This window comes from Mobula birostris, chromosome 9 (assembly GCF_030028105.1).
Source record: "Mobula birostris isolate sMobBir1 chromosome 9, sMobBir1.hap1, whole genome shotgun sequence".
In the NCBI taxonomy this organism is placed as follows: Eukaryota; Metazoa; Chordata; class Chondrichthyes; order Myliobatiformes; family Myliobatidae; genus Mobula; species Mobula birostris.
In genome coordinates, this window is record NC_092378.1 from 151,771,310 (window position 1) to 151,784,329 (window position 13,020).

Consider the following 13,020-nt stretch of genomic DNA (forward strand, 5'->3'; position numbering starts at 1 on the left):
ATGTACATCATATAAATTGGGTTCTAATGAACAAGTTGTTCAGTATTTGGAGACCATCCTTGGCTGCTTGCGATTGTACATACACACAACATATGGGGGTGCCATCATAGCGTAGCAGTTAGCGCGATGCCACTGCAGCTCAGGGCGTTGGAGTTTGGAGTTCAGTTCTGGCATCAGCGTCCTCTGTAAGAAGTTTGTCTGTCCTTCTCGTGAACGCATAGGTTTCCTGTGAATGCTCTGGTTTCCTCCCCCAGTCCAAAGACGTACCACTTAGTAGATTAATAGGTCAGTGTAAATTGTCTGTGATTGGGCTTGTGTTAAATGCATGGGGTGCTGGGCAGCACTTTTCATGAGCCGATAGGGCCTGGTCCGCACTTTATCTCTAAATAAAACAATAAATAAAGTACATACTGAAGTTCTTCCAGTCCTACAGTGTCTGCAATTGATTATCATTATAATCGCTGCCTGACTGATGTTAACCTGTCTAATCATGCCGTCCTCTTGTGTTCTCACTGACATAACACATGGGGTGTAAATATGAATTGGAGTTTGCCTTTTCTAACCTGGTCATTGTGGATAGCCTGTCTCTTCCCTAATGGAGAGTAGCTTCAGGGACATTGACCTGCAGTTTTGCTATTTCATATTGCTAATCAAAGGTATCTTCTCACATACCATTAAAAGAGGGGTTTCACATCTAAGTTTGAACCTGTATGTTGTACCTCAGCAAAGGGCATTAGGATGGATACTATGGCAGGAATCACAAGTGGCTTTTCCCTACTTCCCATGCTAGCATAGAGCATTAAAGGCAATGGCCCTGTCACTGGTCAGCCAATTCAGCACAGGTCCGAAACTTATGGAAGAAACCTTTCCCATGGTAACAGGCTCAAAGTTGCATTCGTGATAAAAGATGTAATTTTCAAAATAATCTGAACTTTAGTTACTATACTGGTCAATTCCATTATTAAATTTTCAATCTTTTAGGGATAGCAAAACATTTCCGATTTGGAAACCAGGAAGATGCTCACGAGTTCCTACGTTACACAGTTGATGCTCTTCAGAAAGCATGCCTGAACGGAAGCAACAAGTGAGTATGTCTAAATTAAGGTTGTGTAATTTAGTAGTAGTTCATGTTTTCATGGAACATTGTACATGGAACAGTAGATCCTTTGGCCCATGATATTGTACCATCCCTTAACCTAAGATTGATCCAACTCTTTTTTATGACGTAGCCCTCCATTTTCCTTTCATCCGTATGCTTATCTAAGAGTCTTTTGAATGTCTCTAACATATATTCTCTACCACTGCCCTTAGCAGTGCATTCCACACTCCTACCACTCTGAAAAAACTGCCTCTGACACCCCCATTATTCTTTACTCCAGACACCTACAAATTATAACCCCTTGTATTAGCCGTTTCTGCCCTGGGAAAAGGTCTCTGGCTGTCCATTCTATCTATGTCTCTTATCATCTTGTACCCCTCTATCAAGTCACCTCTCATCCTCCTGCATTGAATACTAATGTCAGATTTACATACTTGGTATGTAAAAGTACTCTTGCATGATAGAATATGTCAGCTATCACCAGTTATATCATAAAAGCAGACTACAGGTCCACCCTAGTTTACAACTGGCCAACTTGTCTATAGCTTGTACATACGAGCAAGACCAGCGGGACGAATTTGCTGGTTGCTGTGTGGCTGCATGCGTTCCTGTTGCCTGGAAACTCAGTTTGCGGCTCCATTTTCAATGCAAACTGTTCAGGTTACAAGCAATTCACAAACAGAATCCTGTTGTAACCTGGGAACAACCTATAATGCACATTCTCCACGAGAACTGGAGGGTTATAAATGGTTTGTAAATTTATATAAATTCTCTTATGCACAATTTAAAATAGCACTTAGCAGAAATTTGTTTAAACAGGATGCAGCCTTCCCTCTGTGGATTCTGCCTATACTGCTTGCTGCCTCTCTTAGCTGCCAGAATAATCAAAGACCCACACACCCCAGGTATTCTCTCTTCTCCCATCTCCCTTCCGCCTGAAGATACAAAAACCTGAAAGCACATAGTACCAGGCTGAAGGATAGCTTCTTATCCCACTGTTATCAGAGTCTTGAACAAACTTCTTGTATAATATGATGGGCTCTTGGTCTCACTTTTTCTTGTTATGATCTTGCACTTTATCATTTACCTACACTTCACTTTTTCGGGTAGCTTTTACACTTTTATTGTTTTAGCTCGATGCACTGTGTCATGATTTGATCTGTATAAACAGAGTGCAAGACAAATTTTTCACTATCTTAGCATATGTACTCAGTAGCCACTTTATTTGGTATACTGGCACACAAGAAGATATCTAGTCAGCAAATCATGTGGCAACAACTCAATGCATAAAAGTGTGCAGGCATGGTCAAAGGTTTCATTTGTTGTTTAGACCAAACATCAGAATAGGGAAGAAAAGCGATCTAAATTACTTTGACCGTGGAATGATTGTTGGTGCTAGGTGCGGTAGTTTGAGTATCTCAGAAACTGCTCATCTCCTGGAATTTTCACGCACAGCAGTCTCGAGACCTTATAGAGAAAGGTGTGAAAAAGCAAAAAAAAAACATCCATTGAGCAGCAATTCTGTGGTTCTGAACTACTTGTTAATGAGAAGTCAGGGGTGAATGGCCAGACTGGTTCAAGATGACAGGAAGGTGACAGTTACTCAGATAACCATGCCATACAACAGTAGTCTGTAAAAGAGCTTTTCTGAGTGCACAATGCGTCAAACCTTGAAGTAGATGGGCTACAGCAGCAGAAGACCACTGGGTTCCACTCCTGTACCTAATGAAGTGGCCACTGAGTGAATGAGTCAATACCAAAAGCATCCACAGTTTCACTAAGATGGGTTTCCATTCACTATAGGTCATTCCATGGCTTTGTACGCTTCGGTTATATTTCTTATGCGGTCAGTTTGAAATGCACAGGATTCTCCATGTTTCTGTTGTTATCATATACTTAAGAGCATGGAACAACTGGAAGTGAGCTCCATGTTTGGTTCGCCATATCATTATAGGCTTCACTTGTGTTTTGGTATTACACTTCAGTTCAAGTTTATTGTCATTCAATTGTACATGTCTACAGCTAGACAAAACAGTGTTCCTCTCGGGCCAAGGTGCAAAGCACATTACATATCACATACAGTGCTTATAATAATTAATATTATTTTAAGCGCTGTATGTGATATGTAATGTGTTTTGCACTAATATTAACAGATAAAAACATATCCTGCAGATGTACAAGTTGAGATAAAGTGCATCTGTGACATTTGCAAAAATGCAACAGTATAATGCTTCTGGTGCTGTCATAAATGAACGCCTACAAATAAATTCTTTGGCTGTGAGGATAAGTAAACTGATTTGAAATATTTAAAATCAATATGTTGTGCTGTCAAAATGAATATATTTTTAACCAAGGATTAATTGTAAAGTTAAAAAAGTACTGATTTTTCTTCTCGATGCTTCTGCAGGTTGGATAGACAAACTCAGGCCACCACAATGATATATCAAATTTTTGGAGGGTACTTAAGATCCAGAGGTATGTTGTATTTTTATAAAGATCTGAGTCATTTTATATTTTTAACATTTCTTGTACAATTGATGGATATGTAAATCAAAACTGCTTTTTGCTTTCTAGGCATCAGTATTACCTGATCGTAGAAAGGTGGATGTTTATTGTACTATGCTGAAGTTCTTCAATGTTAAAATTAAAATTCTTAACCATTTTATATTACTGTACTTTTCTAACAGTGTTCTTCTGATTTTAGTTAAATGCCTAAACTGCAAAGGAGTTTCTGACACATATGACCCATATTTGGATATTGCTCTGGAAATAAAGGTATTTGAGTGTACTTCTTGCTAACCAACAAACTTGTATTTTTAAGAACCAGTTCCCTGTCTTTGCATTTGTGCAAGCTTTTTCTATTAGTCAACCTTGATTTTCATAGCTGAGAGGTTTACTTCCTTGCTGTAGAAACACTGCCCAGAGGTTATGGTTGCTTCTAGTATGGTAAGCTATGAGACCATCTTTGTGGTTAGCCCTCACCTTCAGACAGAGGTCAACAGCATTTCAAAGAAACCCAAGTCTAAATGAGCCACTGGGAGCATTGCCTTTATAGAGGAAGACAGTGAACTGAAAGCAAGTTTCAATAAACCTCGTTAATTTGGCCTTGACTATTGAATTGTATTTACTTCTGGATACAATTTACATTTTTGATTACATTAAATAATTTACATTAAAATCCACATTTTAAAAAATGCCAGGACTTCAAGAAATTAATGATTGGAAAAAATTCTATGATTTTGGGTAAAAATCAGTGGAGTAGAGCTGAATGGAAACCTGTAAAACTGCTGGCATAGGGACCATAGGCCAAATACCTGTTTAGTAAATTATTCTGTTTGAACATGCAGTGTAGGTAAAATTATTCTAAATTACTACCTTGTTTTAGGCTGCAGGAAATTTGGGTACATTCATGATAATTATCAGCCAATACAATCGTTGCCAGTTTATAAACACGAGATTCTGCAGATGCTGGAAATCTAGAGTAACACGCACCCGGAGGAACTCAGCAGGTCAGGCAGCATCTATGGAGGGGAATAAATAGTCAATTTTTCAGGCCAAGTCCCTGCATCAGGACTGGAAAAGAAGGGGCAAAAGGCCAGAATAAGAAGGTGGGAGGAGGGGATGGAGAACAAGCCCTGAGGAAGGGTCTCAGTCCAAAACATCTACTGTTTACTCTTTTACATAGATACTGCCTGACCTGTTGAGTTCCATCAGTATTTTGTGTGTGTTACCCCGGATTTCCAGCATCTGCTGAATCTCTTGTATTATTGACTGGAAAGAAAGGAGGAAGAAGCCAGAATAAGAAGGTGGAGGGAGGGGACGGAGTACAAGCTAGAAGGTGAGGGGAGGGAGGTGAAGTAAGAAACTAGGAGGTTAAACTAGGGGTTAAAAAGTAAAGGGCTGACCATAGGGGAAAAGGGAAGGAGGAAGGGAACCAGAGGAAGACGATAAGCAGGTAAGATATAAAGAAGAGATTAGAAGGGAGTCAGAATGGGGAATGGAAAAAGAGGGGAAGGGGGGAAATTACCAGAATAAATTTGCCATTTTATAACTCGATTCTGATGTGAAAAGTCTGGATGTTGAACGATTTGAATTTAATGTTATAAATCTGATAACTGATGAGCAGATGATATATCTTGCTAATATTAATTACTTAGTATAACCTTATGGTTTGAGGGAATAAAAGATGTAAGTTTATGTTGCTGATTAAGTTCTGATCTTGATTACACAGTTATAACCTTTTAGTTTTCTGTTCAGTTTGGATTTTTATTTTTAATTCAGTCTTATGTTGCATGTGATTTTTTTTTTATTTTGTCGAATTTATTTTTCAGTCCAGTGATTCAGGGAATGGTTATAACAAATTTAAATCTTTCATATGCTTTTAAGACACTCAATGTATTAAATATTTAGGGATTTTTAAGAATTTTAATATTTTGTCTTATGATCATATGTGAATATTTTTTTATAGACAGCACCAAACATCACAAAAGCCCTGGATCAGTTTGTGAAACCAGAGCAGCTAGATGGAGAAAATGCCTACAAATGTACCAAGTGAGTAAGCTACTTGTTACTACAATTCAAGTTTGGTAGCCAACTGTTGATCAGCCCTTTTGTGTCTAATATATTGATATCACCATGGCAGTTTACCTTCCACGCTGATAATCCAGTGTACTCGGGATTTTGGAATCTGAATCAGGTTTGTTACCACTGATGTGTGTCATGAAATTTGTTGTTTTGTTGCAAGATATAATTACTATACTTTATAAAAATGAATGGTGAAAAAGAGGAAAGGTGAGGTACTGGTCATAGACCAATTTGTAATCTGATAGTGGAGGGGAAGATACGATTGCTGACCCTTTAACCTACTCCAAGATCAATTTAATCCTTCCCTCTCAAGTAGCTCTCCATTTTTCTTTCATTCATGTACCTGTCTAAAGAGCCTTTTAAATTTCCCTAATGTATCTGAGCTTACCACCATCCAGGTAGCACATTCAAAGACTCTCCAAAGTAAAACCGACCTCCGATATCCCACTTAAACTCTCCAAACACTTTAAAGTTTTGCCCGCTCATTTTAGCCATTCCACCCTGAGAAAAAGTCTTTGCTATCCACTCGAACTATGCCACTTATTGTCTTGTACACCTCTATCAAGTCACCTCTCATCCTCCTTTACTCCAAAGAGAAAAGCTCTAGCTTGCTCTATCTCTTGGATGAGGTTTCCTTCCCAGCCATTGACAATGAGGGCCATTTCTTATACATTACCCACTTGCTTCAGGACTGCAGCCTTTCTTACCTTGGTGATAGACCATTCAAACTTGTAAAAAGTTTACCAAGGATCTCGTAAAGCATAGAACAGTACAGCGCAGAAAAAATGTCTTTCATCCCACAATGTTATGCCTAGCTAAATAAATTAGTCATCAAATGGCCAAATAAACTAATCCCTTGTGCCTGCCTACACAATGTCCGTATCCTTCCATCTTCCTCACATTCATGTGCCTACCTAAACGTCTCTTAGAATGTCCCTTAGGCAGTGCATTCCAGGCACCCACCACTCTTGTGTTTTAAAAAAAACAATTTGCACTTCACATTTCCTTTGAAATTACCATGAGCAAGACGAAGAAATGTGCCGCCTTCATGATATAGCACTGCTTGACAATTTTCCATATTTGGAAGGCACCAAATTTCATTATGTTCTTCCTAAACCCTTAACTTCTAGTGGGGCACAGGCCACTGACAGCAGCTCACCAGAGTCCTTTCTTTGCAAGGTTGATTGCCCCCGTGGCTTCCACAGACGTGCGGCTTTCACCACATGACTTCATACGTCTTCTAACCAATAATCCTTCCTCTCCCAGGGACAGGTCTTCGGAGCTTCTGTTAAGAGTTTCTGTGGCTCCAGGTTTTTATGGGAGCTACATTGGTTGCTAGCCCCATGCTCAATCCTCTTCATTTCACAGCTGGGCTTGGGGCTGTCCAGTTGAGTTAAATTTCATTACAGATAAAGATAATAAGACCATAAGACATTGGCCAACTTTACAGTTTATCTAAAAATAGGTTAAGGGGCAATTAGTGTTGAGGAAGCAGGGAATCTGCAGAAAGATTTCAACTTGGTAGTGTGGAGGAGCAGAGGGATCTGGGGGTACATGTCCACAGATTCCTGAAAGTTGCCTCACAGGTGGATAGGGTAGTTAAGAAAGCTTATTGGGTGTTAGCTTTCATAAGTCGAGGGATAGAGTTTAAGAGTCGCAAGGTAATGATGCAGCTCTATAAAACTCTGGTTAGGCCACATTTGGGAGTACTGTGTCCAGTTTTGGTCGCCTCACTATAGGAAGGATGTGGAAGCATTGGAAAGGGTACAGAGGAGATTTACCAGAATGCTGCCTGGTTTAGAGAGTATGCATTATGATCAGAGATTAAGGGAGCCTAGGGCTTTACTCTTTGGAGAGAAGGAGGATGAGAGGAGACATGACAGAGGTGTACAAGATAGTAAGAGGAATAGATAGAGTGGATAGCCAGCGCCTCTTCCCCAGGGCACCACTGCTCAATACAAGAGGACATGGCTTTAAGGTAAGGGATGGGAAGTTCAAGGGGGATATTAGAGGAAGGTTTTTTACTCAGAGAGTGGTGCGTGGAATGCACTGCCTGAGTCAGTGGTGGAGGCAGATACACTAGTGAATTTTAAGAGACTACTAGACAGGTATATGGAGGAATTTAAGTGGGGGGTGCTTATATGGGAGGCAGGGTTTGAGTGTCGGCACAACATTGTGGGCCGAAGGGCCTGTACTGTGCTGTAGTATTCTATGTTCTACGTTCTAGATTAGGAGAATGGACAAAGAAGTGGCAGGTGGAATATAATGTAGAGAAGTGGATGGTTGTGCACTTTGGTGGAAAGAATAAAGGCAGAAACTATTTTCTAAACAAGGAGCTATTTCAGCAATCAGAAGGGACTTCTGAAATAGAAGAGTCCCAGTGCATGATTCATTAAAGGTTAACTCGCAGGTTGAGTCGGTAGAAAAGCAAGTGCCATGTCAGCATTCATATTGAGAGGACTAGAATATAAAAGTAAGGATGTAATGCTGAGGTGTTACAAGACATTAGTCAGACCACATTTGGAGTATTATGAGCAGTGTTGGGCCTCCATATCTAAGAGGGGATGTGCTGGCTTTGCAGAGGGTCCCGAGGAGATTCATGAGAATGATTCAGGGAGTGAAAGGGTTTGATGGCTCTGGGCTGGTGCTCACTGGAGTTTAGAAGAATGGGAAGGGGGTGTCTCAATGAAACCTAACAAATATTGAAAGGCCTAGGTAGAGTGTCCTTGGAGAGGATGTTTCCAATAGTAGGGGAGTCTAGGACCAGAGGGCACAGCCTCAGAATAGAAAGGTTTCCCTTTAGAACAGAGATGAGGGAGGTGAATCTGTGGAATTCATCGCCACAGATGGCTGTGGAGGCCAAGTTTTTGGGGAGAAGGCAAGAGATTGGGATTGAGAGGGAAAATTAATCAGGAATGGTGGAGCAGACTCAATGAGCTGAATAACCTAATTCAGCTCCTCTGTCTTATTGTCACGGCATCTGTTATATCTAAAAGATTACTGTGCAGACAAGCTCAGTGTGGACTGGCCAGTTGTACTCTTTTTTTTTTTGGCATGCAGTTAAGTGTTTTGTCACTCCCTTGAGATGATAAGAAGAAGAACTTGCATATTGCATTATATTTCCAGGAGAGGACCAGACCATTTATCCCAGGTAATTCATGAGATAGATCAGAATTAGGCCACTCAGGCCATCGATCTGCTCTGCCATTGGATCATGGCTGATACATTATCCCTCTTAACTCCATTCTCCTGCCTTCTCTCTATAACCTTTGGCACCTCTTGCTTCTGATTTTGAATCTATTCCCTTGTGTTTTAAATACATTCTCCTGAGGGAAAAAGACTCCAGTACTGTGCAAAAACCAAGGCACATATATATAACTCAAACAACAGGAATTCTGCAGATGCTGGAAATTCAAGCAACACACATATATAACTAACACTTTTGCATAGTACTTCAGGGTGGAGGTACAGACTTTCCATCTGCCATCAGATTTCTGAACAGTCCACAAACACTTGAACACAATCTCGTTCAATATCTGTCACATGATTTGTCACGTGTGCGTTGAAACAGACAGTGGAATACATCATTTTGTGTGAACGACCAACACAGAAGATGTGGGTGCCACAGTAGCGTAGTGGTTAGCTCAATTCCAGTGCTGTTTGTAAGGAGTTATCTGTTCTCTCTGTGAACCACATGGGTTTCCTCCAGGTGCTCTGGTTTCTTCCTACAGTCAAAAGACATACCAGTTAGCGGGTTACTTGGCCATTGTAAATTGTCCAGTGACTGGGCTAGTCTTAAATAGGGTTGCTGGTGGTGTGGCTCATTGGGTCAGAAGGGCCTGTTCTGTGCTGTATTTCTGAATGATAATAAACAAGCTTTGCCATGCTTCCAAAATAGCAAGCTCACCAACACTACCTGTGTGTGTTTGCAATGTGGGAGGAAGCCAGAGCACCCAGAGGAAACCCACACGGTAATGGGGAGAACATACAAACTCCTTACAGACATGGGAGGAATTGAACCCCAATCTTACTGCCAGTGATTTAAAGTGTTGCATTAACTGCTGCACTATGTGCCACCCTAACTGTTGGAGCAGAAAACTAATGTTTTTAACCTCTTCCCCCATTTAATATCATGTCATTATCTTACTGTCAGCTATCCTGTCATAAAACAGAGAAAGCATGGACGAATACACTGGACCTTTCTGAGTGTCCTTTCTGATGCATCTTTCAATAAAACTTCCTGTAAAACTAGTAACTTACAAACACAAGCACTCTGCATATACTGCTTCTTAGCATGGCATGTGTTTCAGATGAGAACCTTTATCTCTTTTAGATTCTGAACTGAGAAATTCCATCTGAAATGCAATAAGCTATAAAAGGATTTTACTTTTAATTATTGGGAGATACAGCATGGAACAATTCCTTCCGGCCCAATGAGCCGCCTTGCCCAGTAACTACCTGTTTAACCCTATCCTAATCACAGGACAACTTACAATGACCAATTAACCTACTAACCGATACGTCTCTGTACTGCAGGAAGAAACTGGAGCACTCAGAAAACCCATGCAGTTCATGGGGAGAACATACAAGCCCCATACAGACGGTGCTAGAATTGAACCCTAAACTTCAGAATACCGTTCGTTTAAATATTTCTCCTTTAAGAGGTTTAAAATAGTAATTGTGTCACACTAACTGCTACGCTACTGTGGCGCCATGTTCTAGCGACAGTATCAATCACTTTGTGCATAAGGAATATATTTTTCCATGGAGATTTCCCTTTGAAATATTTGTCCTTTACGAGGTTTAAAATAATAACTCCTTCCATTCTTCAATTATTCCAGTTAAGGGTTTTGCCTACAGAAACTAAAAAGCAGATCTTGGTAGACAGCCATCCAAAACTGCATCAGGTTAATGTTTCCTGATTAGATCAGGGGCCAATTTATTGGATAGTATAACTAGATGAAATATTATGATTGTCTTATTACTGAATACTGGAAAATACCAATAACCTTAAACTTCGCAACCTTATCAATAATAGAGATAGTGAATATTGTATCTTGTGTGTGTGTGTATTTATTTACTTATTTATTTATTTATGTAAATCTGGCCTTAATTTCACATTGTTTAAAGTGGTTTATTTGGGATTCTTCTACTATTCAAATATCAGAGGAATCACACTGTCATTATCATTCAGCTGAAACTGAGAACTCTGCAGTTTTTGAATTTGAGGAATTGTGGCACTAAAAAGAATTGCATGTTTACCAAGTTTACTTTGCTGGTTGTTAATTATTTTAGAAAATATAGACTCTTAATTTGAAGTTTAAATTACCATTTGTCAATGTACAATTTTGGTGGCCAAAAATTATATAATTTTTGTGTAAAGCAATCCATAAAACAGCAAAGGCAAGAAATTGATCATAAACATAAGAGATTCTGCTATTGCTGGGTGTCCAAAGCAACACACACAAAACGTTTATGGAACTCAGCAGGTCAGGCAGCATCTATGGAGGGGAACAAACAGCCCACGATTTGGGCCAAGACTGTTTGTCAGGACTGGAATGGAAAGGGTGGGGGGGGGGGTGCAAAGCCAGAATAAGCAGGGGGAAGGAGTACAGGCTAGAAGTTGAAATTGTCTAATCACTGCAATTTCCTGTGACAGCTTAGCAGATGAAAAACCAGACCTTTGGTTCCTCAAGCACATTTGTTTGATATATTTTGCAAGATAAATGTTCTGCACTTTTTAGCATGCAAGGTTATTTTAAAAGAGCAGACTCAATGGGCTAAATGTCCTAATTCTCCTACATGTGTCTTACAGCTAACAAATCCAGATCATAGTGCCTCTTTAAAAGTATTCAACCCCTTGGAAGTTTTCATGTTTTATTGTTTTACAATATTGAATCACAGTGGATTTAATTTGGCTTTTTTGACACTGATCAACAGAAAAGACTCTTTTGTGTCATAGTGAAAACAGATCTCTACAAAGTGATCTAAATTAATTACAAATATAAAACACAACAATTGATTGAAAAAGTATTTACCCCCTTCAAGTCAGCATTTAGCAGATGCAGCTTTGACAGCAATAACAACCTTGAGTCTATAAATCAGCTTTGCACATCTGGACACTGCAATTTTTCCCCATTCTTCTTTACAAAACTGCTCATGCTCGCAGATTGCATGGTTATCATGAGTGAACAGCCCTCCTCAAGTTCAGCCACAAATTCTCAATTGCATTGAGGTCTGGACTCTGAGTTGGTCTCTCCAGGACATTAACTTTGTTGTTTTTAAGCCATTCTTGTGTAGCTTTGGCTTTATGCCTGGGGTCATTGTCTTGCTAGAAAGCAAATCTTTTCCCAAGTCTCTGTTCTCATGCAAAGTGCATCAGGTTTTCCTCCAGGATTTCCCTGTATTCATTTTACCCTCCACAAGCCTTCCAGGGCCTGCTGCAGTGAAGCATCCCCGCAACATGATGTAGCCATCACCATGCTTCACAGTAGGGATGGTGTGATTTTGATGATGTGCGGTGTTTGGCTATCACCAAACATAGTGTTTAGTCTAACAGCCAAAAAGCTCAACTTTGGTTTCAGTTGACCATAGAACCTTGTTCCAGTTGACATTGGACATTGAACCCTATGACACTACCTCACTTTTTAAAATATATTTTCTGTTTTTTGCCTGATTTTTAATCTATTCAATTTACGTATACTGTGATTGATTTACTTATTATTTATTATTTTATTTTTGTTTTTTCCTTCTATATTATGTATTGCATTGAACTGCTGCTAAGTTAACAAATTTCATGACACATGCCTGTGATAATAAACCTGATTCTGATTGACTTCAAAGTCCCCACATGCCTTCTGGTGAACTCTAGCCGAGGTTTCATGTATGTTTTTTCCAGCAGTGGCTTTCTCTTTGCCATTCTTCCATGAAGCTGCAACTGGTGAAGGACCCAGGCAACAGTTGTTGTATGTGCAGTCTCTCCCATCTCAGCCACTGAAACTTGTAACTCCTCCAGAGTTGTCACAGGTGTCCTGGTGGCCTCACTCACTAGTCCCCTTCTTGCACGGTCACTCAGTTTTTGAGGATGGCCTGCTCTAGGCAGATTTACAACTGTGCCATATTCTTTCCACTTCTTGATTGACTTAACTGTACTCCAAGGGATATTGGAAATTTTTTTGTATCCATGTCTTGACTTGTGCTTTTCAATAACTTTTTCGCGGGGTTGCTTGGAATGTTATTTTGTCTTCATGGTGTTGTTTTTGCCAGGATACTGATTCACCAGCAGTTGGACCTTCCAGATACAGGTGTACTTTTACTACAATCAATTGCACACAGGT

General features: G+C 39.9%; 1 protein-coding gene across 3 annotated transcripts in view; it reads left to right on the forward strand.

The window, feature by feature from the left end:
• usp42 (ubiquitin specific peptidase 42) overlaps positions 1 to 13,020 on the forward strand; it is an 88,382-nt gene that overhangs the window by 39,099 nt on the left and 36,263 nt on the right. For all 3 annotated transcript variants that reach the window (XM_072269148.1, XM_072269147.1, XM_072269149.1), the window contains 4 exons: positions 982 to 1,084; positions 3,507 to 3,574; positions 3,804 to 3,874; positions 5,568 to 5,650. In XM_072269148.1, coding sequence (XP_072125249.1) covers positions 982 to 1,084; positions 3,507 to 3,574; positions 3,804 to 3,874; positions 5,568 to 5,650 — 325 coding nt within the window. The remainder of the gene's footprint in view (positions 1 to 981; positions 1,085 to 3,506; positions 3,575 to 3,803; positions 3,875 to 5,567; positions 5,651 to 13,020) is intronic.